Source organism: Balaenoptera borealis (assembly GCF_965194805.1).
Source record: "Balaenoptera borealis genome assembly, chromosome: 21".
Lineage (NCBI taxonomy): Eukaryota > Metazoa > Chordata > Mammalia > Artiodactyla > Balaenopteridae > Balaenoptera > Balaenoptera borealis.
In genome coordinates this window covers 13,589,863-13,602,450 of record NC_138880.1, presented here as the reverse complement: position 1 = coordinate 13,602,450, position 12,588 = coordinate 13,589,863, and the positions used below count along the sequence as shown (strand labels likewise).

General features: G+C 35.1%; 1 protein-coding gene across 3 annotated transcripts in view; it reads right to left on the bottom strand.

The window, feature by feature from the left end:
- Positions 1 to 12,588, bottom strand: part of GTF2E2 (general transcription factor IIE subunit 2) — a 62,562-nt gene that overhangs the window by 27,140 nt on the left and 22,834 nt on the right. For all 3 annotated transcript variants that reach the window (XM_082375071.1, XM_082375073.1, XM_082375072.1), the window contains exons 3-5: positions 12,491 to 12,582; positions 6,586 to 6,693; positions 4,800 to 4,982 (exon numbers count right to left, since the gene is read on the bottom strand). In XM_082375071.1, coding sequence (XP_082231197.1) covers positions 4,800 to 4,982; positions 6,586 to 6,693; positions 12,491 to 12,582 — 383 coding nt within the window. The remainder of the gene's footprint in view (positions 1 to 4,799; positions 4,983 to 6,585; positions 6,694 to 12,490; positions 12,583 to 12,588) is intronic.

The window sequence follows — 12,588 nt, the reverse complement described above, 5'->3', positions numbered from 1 at the left end:
AAAATGGAAAGATATTCTGTGCTCATGGATTGGAAGAGTTAATATTGTTAAAATGTCTATACTACCCAAAGCAAAATATAGATTCACTGCAATCCCTATCAAAATTCCAATGGCATTTTTCACAGAAATAGAACAATGCTAAAATTTATATGGAACCACAAAAGATCCTGTCAGCCAAAGCAATCTTGAAAAAGAACAAAGCTGAAGGCATCACACTGCCTATACTACAAAGGTATAGTAATTGAAACAGTATGGTACTGGCATAAAAACAGACACATAGATCAATGGGACAGAAGAGAGAACCCAGAAATAAACCTATGCATATATGGTGAATTAATTTACGACAAAGATGCTACGAATATACAATAGGGAAAGGATAGTCTCTCAATAAATGGTGCTGGGAAAACTGGGCAACCACATGCAAAAGAATGAAACTGAACCATTATCTCACACCATATGCAAAAATTATTTCAAAATGGATTAAAGACCTGAATGTAAGACCTGAAACCATAAGACTCCTGTAAGAAAACACAGGCAATAAGCTCCTTGACATTCATCTTGGCACCTTTTCAGATTTGACATCAAAAGCAAAAGCAACAAAAGCAAAAATAAACAGGTGGGATCACATTATACTAAAAAGCTTCTGCATAGCAAAGGAAACATCAACAAAATGAAAAGGCAACCTACTAAGTGGGAGAAAATATTTGCAAATCATATATCTGATAAGGGGTTAACATCCAAAATATATAAAGAACTCATGGAACTCAACAGCAAAAAAAACAAAAAACCCCACCCGATTAAAAATTGGGCAGAAGATTTGAATAGACGTTTTCCTGAAGAAGACACACAGATGGTCAGCAGGTACATGAAAAGATGCTCAACATCACTAATCATCAGGAAAATGAAAATGAAAACCACAACAAGATTATCACCTCACACCTGTCAGAATGGCTAGTATCAAAAAGACAAGAAATGATGAGTCTTGGCGAGGATATGGAGAAAAGGGAACCCTAGTGCACTGTTGGTGTGAACGTAAACTGATGTAGGCACCTTGGAAAACAGTATGGAGGTTCCTCAAAAAATTAAAAATAAAACTACCATATGATTCAGCAATACCACTTCTGGGTATTTTTATCCAAAGAAAATGAAAACACTAACTTAAAAAGATATATGCACCACCTTGTTCAGTGCGGTATTATTTACAGTAGCCAAGATATGGAAACAACCTAAGTGCCCAATGATGTACGAATGGATAAAGAAAATGTGTTATATATAAACAATGGAATATTACGCAGCCATAAAAAAGAATGAAATCTTGCCATTTGCAACAACATGGATGGACCTTGAGGGCATTATGCTAAGTCAAGTAAGTCAGACTGAGAAAGACAAATACTGTATGATCTCACTTATATATGAAATCTTAAAAAAAAAATAAAATTATGAGCTCACAGGTACAGAGGACAGATTGGTGGTTCCAAGAGGCAGCGAGTGGGTCAAGGGGTGGGCAAAATGCAAGAAAGGGGTCAAAAGGTACAAACTTCCAGTTGTAAAATAAGTCATAGAGATGTACTATACATTATGATGACTATAGTTAATAATACTGTATTGCATATTTGAAAGTTGCTAAGAAAGCAGATCTTAGAAGTTCTTATCACAAAATAAATTTTTTTTGATAACTATGTATGTGACGCATTTAACCAGACTTACTATGATCATTTTTTACAATTAAAAAGAATTTTTAATTAAAAAAAAAAACCCTTAGTTGATTCAATACACCATCTTAAAATTAAACCATATCACAAACGCAGAGTTATTAAAATTATTCTGGCAGTTAATTTAATTATTAGAAAACCCCCAAAAAACAACTACTGAGAAGTGAATAATCTGGAACAGTCACTGGTTTTTCTCATTGTCTTGTTTTCTTGCTTTTGCACAGTCCTTTTTGTTCCTTGCTAGCACTATACTGTACATTTCTTCAAAACACTACATGGTCAACAAAATGACAGTAAAAGTTATCTTCTATCTCCACCAAGAACTGAAGAAAAGGAAACAACACAGAAGGGATTTAACTTAATTAGGCCAAATTTCTCCCTTGAGAAATTACTTAGAACACATCTTCACATATTTAAAATGTGAGGATTTTTTTAAAACTTAGGGTTTCGAACAACTTAGAAATAATCCTGCTTGCAAATGACAGACTGTGTGCTTTTCATGACCCCTTTTCAGCTCTACTTCTTAAGGAAGAGAGCCATTAAAAACAGGGTAACAGGGACTTCCCTGGTGGTGCAGTGGTTAAGAATCTACTTGCCAACGCAGGGGACACAGGTTCGATCCCTGGTCCGGGAAGATTCCACATTCCGCGAAGCAACTAAGCCCGTGTGCCACAGCTACTGAGGCTGTGTTCTAGAGCCCGCAAGCCACAACTACTGAGCCCACGTGCCACAACTACTGAAGCCTGCACACCTAGAGCCCATGCTCTGCAACAAGAGAAGCCACCACAATGAGAAGCCCGTGCCCTGCATCGAAGAGTAGCCCCCACTCGCCGCAACTAGAGAAAGCCTACGTGCAGCAATGAAGACCCAACGCAGCCAAAAAAAAAAAAAAAAGAAAAAGAAAAAAAGTGGAAGCCAAATGTTAAAAAAAAAAAAAAAAAAAAAATACGGTGACAATGTGACTTTACATCACAAAATTATTTAAAATAGAAAAAGCAAATATCAGTTTACATTACTGTTCTACTTTAGAATGTAATATAAAGCCTACCAAAGAGTAACAATACTGGCCTGTATCAAAATGGGAAAAAGAATGGAGCAGGAAATGTACCTAGCACTCCCAATTGTTAAGCTAGCATTCAGTAGTTCTACCTTTCAACATGCTATAAAGTGCACAATTTATCAACTTTGGTCACATATTATTTGCAACATTTGTGCAGGTTAAGTTTAGACACTTAAGTGAAAATCTTAAAAAGGGTTCTTCATCTGGTAATGGCCAAGTAGCTCCTAAGGGACCAGCCCACCAGAAGAAAACTACTATACTAATCTCTGGACAAGACATTTTAAAAAGAATAGAGCTAAAAGAACAAAACAGATGTGTCGTATGCCATCCACCACAGAGAATACAAAGTTTGAAGTTTGACTCTAGTCAAGACAAATGCCCACTTAAAAACAAAATAAACAAACAAAAACACTCTTTGGAGGAATATAACAGAATCCTGAGCCATATAATTCACAGTGTTCAAGACTCAACAGAAATTAGGTATATGAAGAAAGAAGAAAACATGACCCGTACTCAAGAGATAAAGTCTCAGAGCAGACCATCCCCAAGATGACCCAGCTCTTGAAATTAGAAGAGGAGAATTTTAAAGCAGCTACAAGAAATTACACTCAAGGATGTAATGTAAAATATGCTTGTAATGAATGGGAAAAAAACAAAAAACAAAATCTCAGAAGAGAAACAGAAACCTAAGAAAGAATGAAAAGGAAAGTCTAGATGGAACTTCCCTGGTGGTCCAGTGGTTAAGACTCCGCGCTCAATCCCTGGTCAGGGAACTAGATCCCGCATGCCACAACTAAGACCCTGGTGCAGCCAAATAAATAAACATTAAAAAAAAAAAAACAAAAAACCTCTCTTGAGGGGATTGTTAGAAAAAAAAAAAGCAAGGTCTAGAACTGAAAATACAATCTATAAAGAATTAACCAATTGGGCTTAATAACAAATTGGAGGTAAAAAAGTCAGTACAATTAACAACAGATCAATACAACAACAACAACAAAGTCCAAAAGCACATGTGCGTGCGCACACACACACACAGCCTAAGGGACTTGTGGGACAATACCAAAAAGGCTAACGTGTGTAACTGAATTACCAAGAAGCAGAGAAAGAAGCAAGTTTTCTCCACAGGTAGCAAAAAGAATGAACCTGCTTACAGGTTAGCATCAATCGTTAGCAATTTTGAATAACAGAGACTTGCAGCCTTCCCGAGAGAGTTGAAAATTTAAACAGGAAATGTAAACTCTATCACTTTTACTGATAGCCCCTTTAGGAATTCGAAACAACCAAATTACAAATGTTCTTGTGGGGTTTTTTTTTTGTTTTTTTTTTATGTTTTTTTTTTTTTAATTTTTTATTTATTATTTATTTATTATTTTTATTTTTGGCTGTGTTGGGCCTTCGTTTCTGTGCGAGGGCTTTCTCTAGTTGCGGTGAGCGGGGGCCACTCTTCATCGCGGTGCACGGGCCTCTCACTATCGCGGGCTCTCTTGTTGCGGAGCACAGGCTCCAGACACTCAGGCTCAGTAGTTGTGGCTCACGGGCCCAGTTGCTCCGTGGCATGTGGGATCTTCCCAGACCAGGGCTCAAACCCGTGTCCCCTGCATTGACAGGCAGATTCTCAACCACTGCGCCACCAGGGAAGTCCTGTTCTTGTGTTTTAATGCCTCTGATTCCCTCAGGTTAGCAATGTGCACAAGCATTGTTGAAGGAGTTCTTAAATACAAACATAACAACTTATAAGAAAAAGACTAATGTCTTTGAGGAAATCTTTCCAGAAATATTTTGAAGAATCAATCATACACAACAACACAAAAGGGAGCTGTCAAAGTTCCACAAAAATGGTTATGCTCTGTCCTGCTCTACAGCACAAAACACAAATCTCAAATCTTTAATTGGCTCGTAACAACCCCAAGTATATATGATGGAGGAGGTTTTAAAAATAACTTTTTTTTAAGTCATGATATTTTTTAAAACCAAAAGACATTATTAATTCAAATTATATTAAGGCATAGAAAGAAAAGAGAGGTTACCTTGACAGCTTTCTGGGAATTGGGCAGTCCTTCCTCAATGTCTTCTAAAAGAATTCCTCCTAAGCCTCGCTGGTCATGCTTATCTAAAAGCCTAAGTAGGGCCTTCTTATCTTTCAAGTTGTACTTGGGCTTGAAGGCATACTTTCCATCTACTACTTCAATTTTGGGATTATTGACTAATGCCTGTAACAGTGACACAATTTGGACATATTAACAAAAGGAAATACCATACATACATTATTTAATTCTACCAATTATTAAAAAACCACAATACTCGTATTAGAGTGGCAAACTAAAAGTATCCTGTGGATATCAACAGATCTAAAATACCGGACATCCAGGATCCAAAACAACAGGCAGAGACCAGCATGGTGCTCATTTTTTATAAAAGAAACTGTTTATTATTTATATAGATTCTTTGGATGAGAAAGAAACCACTTTATTACAACTGCTTTGAAGAACGCTGTACCCATATTCTTTCGGAAGACAAAAGAGGTAAGGATCAATAAAACACCTATTAACATCACTAGACAAAGTGAAGTGGGTACTGCCTACCCCACCCTCAAAGTATAGTTTATCACACATCGGGATTATAATGTGAGAAACATTACCCTGGGATGAAAATACCAATAGTCAGCCTGCTCCACACGGTATCAAATGGCACCAGCAGCTGTGGAAGGAACTGAAAAGGACCAGGCTAGTGCGTGTAAGAAATTTACCTATAACGCTGTCAGCTGAGATTGAAACTGAGTAGGAATGCAGAAATTACTGAATATAATTATGTTTCTAGTCAGTCCTGTTTTATAGCTAGTATCAGAAGGAAAGCTCTTCAAGAAAGAGCAACCCTATTAATTTTCTTCTACAGCTGCCAGCCTGATCCTGAAAGGATAAAGAGAAGAAACACAGAAAGAAGAAAGGAGGGAGAATAGAATAGTAATTATAATAAAATTACCTAATGTGCGTAGTCCATGAAATTTCAAGATTAGGTAAAGCATCAAAATTTAAATGTGGATTACCACCATTTGTATATCACTAATATAATGAGCTACAATGATACTAACTGGTTCATTTTACATTACTAAAATCAAGAACAATATTTGCTCGATAAAATAAATTAAATTATATTTTAGGAAGTTTACATTTGGTCTTTAGAATCAGCACTGGTCCTAGAAAGTTGTCTTATTAAATTGTCATTTCATACTTAAACAGAAAAGAGACAAATATCTCAATTTTTAAAGTGCTACTCATTTCCAAATTAGCGTGGTCACTGATGGTTGGGGATTCCTTTTCTTCCAACGTTGTGTGGAACATATATACAATGTTCATGATTATTTTTCCAAGTAATCTGCTAGAGGCAGTAACGTCACTATCAAATCATAATAGCAGTAGCGGTGTAACAAGTATCTTGCTTAACAAAATATCTTGCTTTCCCTATAATACCCTCATGCATTAAATGTCCTAAAACATAGAAACAATACAACTTGCCAACATGTACATTATAAATTTAGCAATTCAAAATAAGTATCAATTATTCTGTAAAAAGTTAAAAATTGGTACAATGACTGACTTCTTTATAACTTTTATGTTCAAGTCTTTGACATTTTTAAATAGATACATAAGGTTATATGAAAACAAGTCAATCTCAAAATGTGTATGTTTAAAGAACAAAAACCCTACACCAATTCTTTTAAGAAAAAGCAAAAATAATTATCATATTTCAGTATATGAAAACCCTAGTTACAACAAATTTTTTTTTTTTTTTACAATAATTTAAGCCTATTCTTACCTCAGTCATTAGCCATTGTTTCTGCTTGAGTCCAATATCTAAATGTTGTGTTTCATCCAAAATTTCTTCTAAAGTAAGAGGATGTGTATCTCCTCGCTGATGCCGTGTCTATTGCGGCAAGAAACTGTTATTAGAAGACAGGTTTTTTTAATGATTTTTTTTGGCGGGGAGGCAGGGGGCACGCTGTGCAACTTGTGGGATTTTATTTCCCTGACCAGGGATTGAACCCAGGCCCTCAGCTGTGAAAGCACAGAGTCTTAACCACTGGGCTGCAAGGGAATTCCCTGGAAGACAGTTTTAAAATGCTAGATGCATTAAATAATAGTTACCAGTAAATTAATCTTTTCAGGAATGCAGAATGTATATTATTTAAGGCAGTACAATTATAGTGATGAAGAGAATAGACTATAAAATCATACAGAACCAAGTTCAAACTTGTAGCTATATAAAATCAAATGACAAACTGAGAAAAAATATTTGCAATTCATATCACAAAGAGTTAGCCTTCCTAATATTTTAACAGGTCCAAAAACCTAACAAGAAAATGACCCAATGACAGGAACACAAAAAGCACCAAAAAAAGAGATGCAAATGACCTTAGACATAGGAAAAGATACTCAACTTCCATTAAGGTATTTCTTATCACACCGGCAAAATTCCATGTTTGACAACTCTATTGGTGAGGCTGTAAGGAAACAGGCCCTCTCACACACTGCTGGTAAGAATGCAAATTGATACAACTCCTACAGAGGGAATCTGGCAATATAAATGCATTGAAACCCCTGACCCAGCAAGTCGGCTTCTAGGAATTTACCTTACAGATAAACCACAAAGTAGAAAAGCCGCATTGCTGTAAAAGGAAAATTAGAAACATTAGTTGTATTAAGACGTACTATTAGAACTATTACAACACTAAGTTGTATTAGAAACAACTCAAGTGGCCATCAATAGAGGAATGATCAAATAAACTACAGCACATCTATGCTACTATATAGATGTTAAGAAAAGAAAATACAGATGTTCCCTATGTGCTAATTTGGAAAGATGTCCAGGACAAACTATTAAGTTAAAAAACATATGTAAGTGGCACAGTGGTGTGCATCAGAATCACCTGAAGGAAGGGCTTGTGAAAACACAGACTGCTGAGCTGCACTCCCAGAGTTTCGGATCAGTAGATCTAGGAAGGGGCCCACGAATTTGCACTTCTTACAAATTCCCAGGAGATGCTGATGCCTTTGGCTGGAGAATGACACATTGAGAACCACTGAGCTAGGCTAAACCAAACTAACCAAATTTTTCAACATGATTTTTTACATAACTGAGACACAACCACATAAACGGATAATAGTGAGATCAAGAGAAAAATCATTCCACCAAAAACAAAGTGCACCATTGATGTGTCATCTTAGAACTAGAGCAGTGTCTCATATGGACCTAACCGTATCTCTTGAACCTTCTCCATATAATTTCTACATAATTCTCATTGAGCAATTAAAGAGCTCTTCCATCAGTAAATGAATAAACTATGAGGAGTATTTTGTGTTGCCTTTTTCCTTTCTTTCTGAGTTCTTGGTTTTATCAGCTCTTCAAAAAGGGTACACAAGGGGCAGCTGAAGACTTTCCAAGAATCAGTTTACAGATCATCTTCCGAATGTACTCTTTCCTTTTCAAAACAGGCCTGCCCCCTTTCCACAAAAAAAAAAAAAAAAAAAAAAAAAAAGGTATAACTCTCACCTCCACCCAGAATTTATACTGCAATGCCCGGAGCTATATTAAACTCCAGGGACTCAAACAAAAGGTCAGGTCAAAAAAATATTGTTTTGGGGAAGCCTTCATAAATGATAAATCAAGGTATCAAACTATCCACTACAGATGGGGCTTCTTGTCTCTTCCAGTCCTAAATATTTTTCTAGGAGTTAAAAATAGGATATTTTTGCCCTTGCTATGACATTCTAAATTCTGATGAACTACAGTTTGTGGGCAATTGAGAGCTGTTCCCTTTAAACAACTCTGTCTCTTCCATCCCCACACACCCCACCTCCATGCCATACTGTCCAAGAATGCATCGCTCTTAGGGGAGAATCTCCAAATAAAGGGAACGCTGGTAAGAAGTATCTAATGATAAATATAGAATTTTTCAGGTATTTTCATATAAGTAATTCTCTTCAGCAATTCTCAAAATCCATTCCTTGAATATTTATTAGCCAGAAGAAAAAGCACATTTAAAGAACTGAAGCAGTATTAATAAAGGAGGCTGATTCTTTTAAATATAACAAATATTTTCTCGGACTACCAAAATGTTCAAATCATGCTACATAAAACCCACAGACGAAAACCACACAGGAACTGCTTTAGACTGCGGGTGCATTATGCAATGCGGTAGTTAAAACCTACTTTATCAAATCATATCATGAAATTTTCATTCTAATTAGTCAATTCTCATTACGTTTTAAGTATTTAATATTTCTACCTCCTATTAAAAAAATAAGTCATAGTTAGCTGTAAAACCAATTCATTTTTAGCAATAGGTATCCTTCCCCTTCATTAATCACCCCAAGATAAAATATACAGTTATTTCTGAATCATTCCCTTTTATTTATATCTAAAAGCTGAATATCAGAGATAGAAGATACAAACACACACATTTAGAAAAGGAATAACACACTGTTTAACACACCCTTGCTTCATAAACATTTGATTATTTATAATGATGCAATGTTACACGATGGTAAACTGCGTATTTATTTTTTAAATTATATAAAAATGGAAAAATTCATTCTTTTTGATCCTTATAATTTTAATCTCAACTACCTTAGTAGTAACTGTTAGTATTCATTCCATACTATATTTCTCAGTGATTTTTATATTACTTAAAATATGATAAAAAAATAAGTTTGGTATATCTGGTTGGTCTGACAATGGAGACTAGCTTTGTTAACCAGAAAATAATTTCCATAAACTGAGTATGCTAAACCTTCAACCTGACAGTTTTGGCAAAAATATACTTATACACCTAAGATAAAAGTATTTCATCAAAAAAAATTGCACTGGCAAAGGTGTGTTGAAACTAGTATTTTTATTTTCTCAACTGCTTCTGAATGTATCAGATTAACGAAAGTACCGATATGGGGAAGAAGAGGAAGCTGATATAATTAGACATTTACTGAGTCTTGGTAAAACCTTTTTGATACACTTCCTAGAAACTAGATGGTTAAGGACCAGGTAACAAATCCTCTGGCAAGTTAGGTGATTCCCATTCTTTTACTTTCAACAAAACTGAAGAAGGACCTAACAGAACTGTCAACTGATAAATGTTTGATGATAAATCACCACGTAATTTCTGGCATACAACTTGGAAGGTTTTGCTATCACAAAATTTCTATTAGAATGAACTTATTTATATGAACATTTATTTCTCAGCACTTAAACCTACAAGATCTCAAAATAAGACCAGAAATTGGTGCCAAATCCTGTTTCATTCTATCAGTAAATAATATATTATCTCCAGATACAAGAACCACTGGAGAGATAAGACAGCTCCATTTATTTCATTAAAAATGGATTTCTGTTGCATAACTATTACATACAAAGTGAATTTTAATCAAAATTTTAATATATTTATGTTATTCTAATCAACTATTTGGTAATAGTAATTATAATGATAGCTCAAACCAGAAAATATTTAGAGCCTTATGGTTATAGGGAAAACATTCCTAATTTCAATTTATATACATATTATTGTGACAAAGGAGTTTGACAGATGATCAACAGAAGATTTCCAAACACTAAAATACATAACATTAGGATAAAATTCAGTGGGAGTAACAGAACTGACATACAAGTTGAAAGGAAAATAATTAAAATTTCCAACCATTAAAGTCTGTTTTCATATTTTTAAAAAATGGCATTTAGATTCCCTTAGATAAATTTAAGAGTGCTGTATTTTACTGAAATATTACAATATGCCAGAAATTTCATCCTGTGTCACTATTTAGACTTTTGTTAAAACATAAATAGACTCACAGACATAGAAAACAAACTTATGGTTACCAAAGGGGGAAGGGGGGAGGTTTGAGGAGTTTGGGATCAACAGCTACACACTACTTTATATAAAATAGATAAGCAAGGACCTACTGTATAGCACAGGGAACTATATTCAATATCTTGTAATAACCTATAATGGAAAAGAATCTGAAAAAGAATATACATATATGTATACCTGAATCACTTTGCTGTACACCTGAAACTAATACAACATTGTAAATCAACTATACTTCAATTAAAAAAAAACCTTTTGCTGAAAAATTACACTTATCAATTTAAATATGTGCAAAGGGACACACAGTTTTTCAAAATTGTTTCAGGGAACACATGAGTAAAAATTTGAAGATAGTTGTCATAGATTAACAAAGCAATAAGGGTCTCTAGATAAATGAAAACTGTTTTTAGTAGAGTAGCAAAAACATGACATTTAAATGTCAGTCTCCCTCAAAAGACTGACAGCCTCGAGGGCATACATTTCGTCTGGGTATTCATACCATTCGTGCCATAACAGCAGATAGTAGGTTTTAGTATTGCTCACCATGTGGGGGAATGGATGGATGGAATGAAAGGTAAATGCCTAAGTGTCAGAGTATATTATTTGATAATGAGAAATTATAAACTAACACATTTCTACCAGAAATCAAATACAAACCACAGATTTCAGATATAGCTAGACAGACACCGCGTCTCTTAAATTACAAAAGAAAAGACTTCACATAAAATTTGATTTATATACTAAGGAATAGCTGAAATTTGAAATAATAACAAATACAGTACTTTCTTTGACTTTTTTTTCAAGAGATACAACTAGTAACTAAATGGGAATAAGAGTTTGGCAGACAAAGGGGGTAAATCTGAAATCACTTAGCCATTTTAGCTATAAATGAAATTTCACTTTCATAAATTAAGTTAGGGTTCAGAATCCTTAGTAAAGCCAAAATGTCATACCATCAAAACTTCAAAATTGGGGCTTCCCTGGTGGCACAGTGGTTAACAATCTGCCTGCCAATGCAAGGGACACGGGTTCGAGCCCTGGCCCGGGAAGATCCCACATGCCACGGAGCCACTAAGCCCATGTGCCACAACTACTGAGTCTGAGCTCTAGAGCCCGCGAGCCACAAGTACTGGGCCCACATGCCACAACTACTGAAGCGTGCGCGCCTAGAGCCCGTGCTCCGCAACAAGAGAAGCCACGACAATGAGAAGCCCACACATAGCAACGAAGATCCAACACAGCCAAAAATAAATAAATAAATTTATTTTAAAAAACTTCAAAATTTACTTCAAAAAATACTAAATCTCCAATCAAACATTAAACTCCAATTCTTTTGTGAGTCGAAGTTTTTCTGAGACACTCAGTAATTCTCAAATTTTCTCCTCCAAGATGTAGAAAAGCCACCACCACCATCATCTGCCTGAACTAGGTAGATTTTTACTTCTCACATCAATGGAAGTAATATCCTGTAAATCGTTCCCATTTTCTCATTGGTTTTGTCAACACGTATTGACTGATTAAGAGGTGACTGTATCTACTGCCTGAGCACAATTTTATTAAGTGAAATGGTGGGCTTAAACCGTGTACTTGAACTAATGTAACGTAATGTAAATCAAATACACTTAGATGACTCACTGCAATGCTAACTTGATATAATGTAAAAGGCTTCAGGCAGTAAATCTTTTTTTTTTTTTTTTTTTTTTTTTTACAGTTTTGAGGTATAATAGGCATAAAATAAATGACACATATTGAAACATACAATTTGATAAATTTTGACATGTATATACAAATTTACTTCTGAAAATTCCAATCCCCGTCTTCTGCCAGAAGTCAACAGAATTTCTGTTAGTTGAAAAAAATACTTACCTTCATGTAATTCACAATCTTAGCAAGAACGCCAAACTTATATCCAGAGCTTCCTGATAGAGCTTTCAAGTTAAATGATCCATTGCTATGATCTGAAA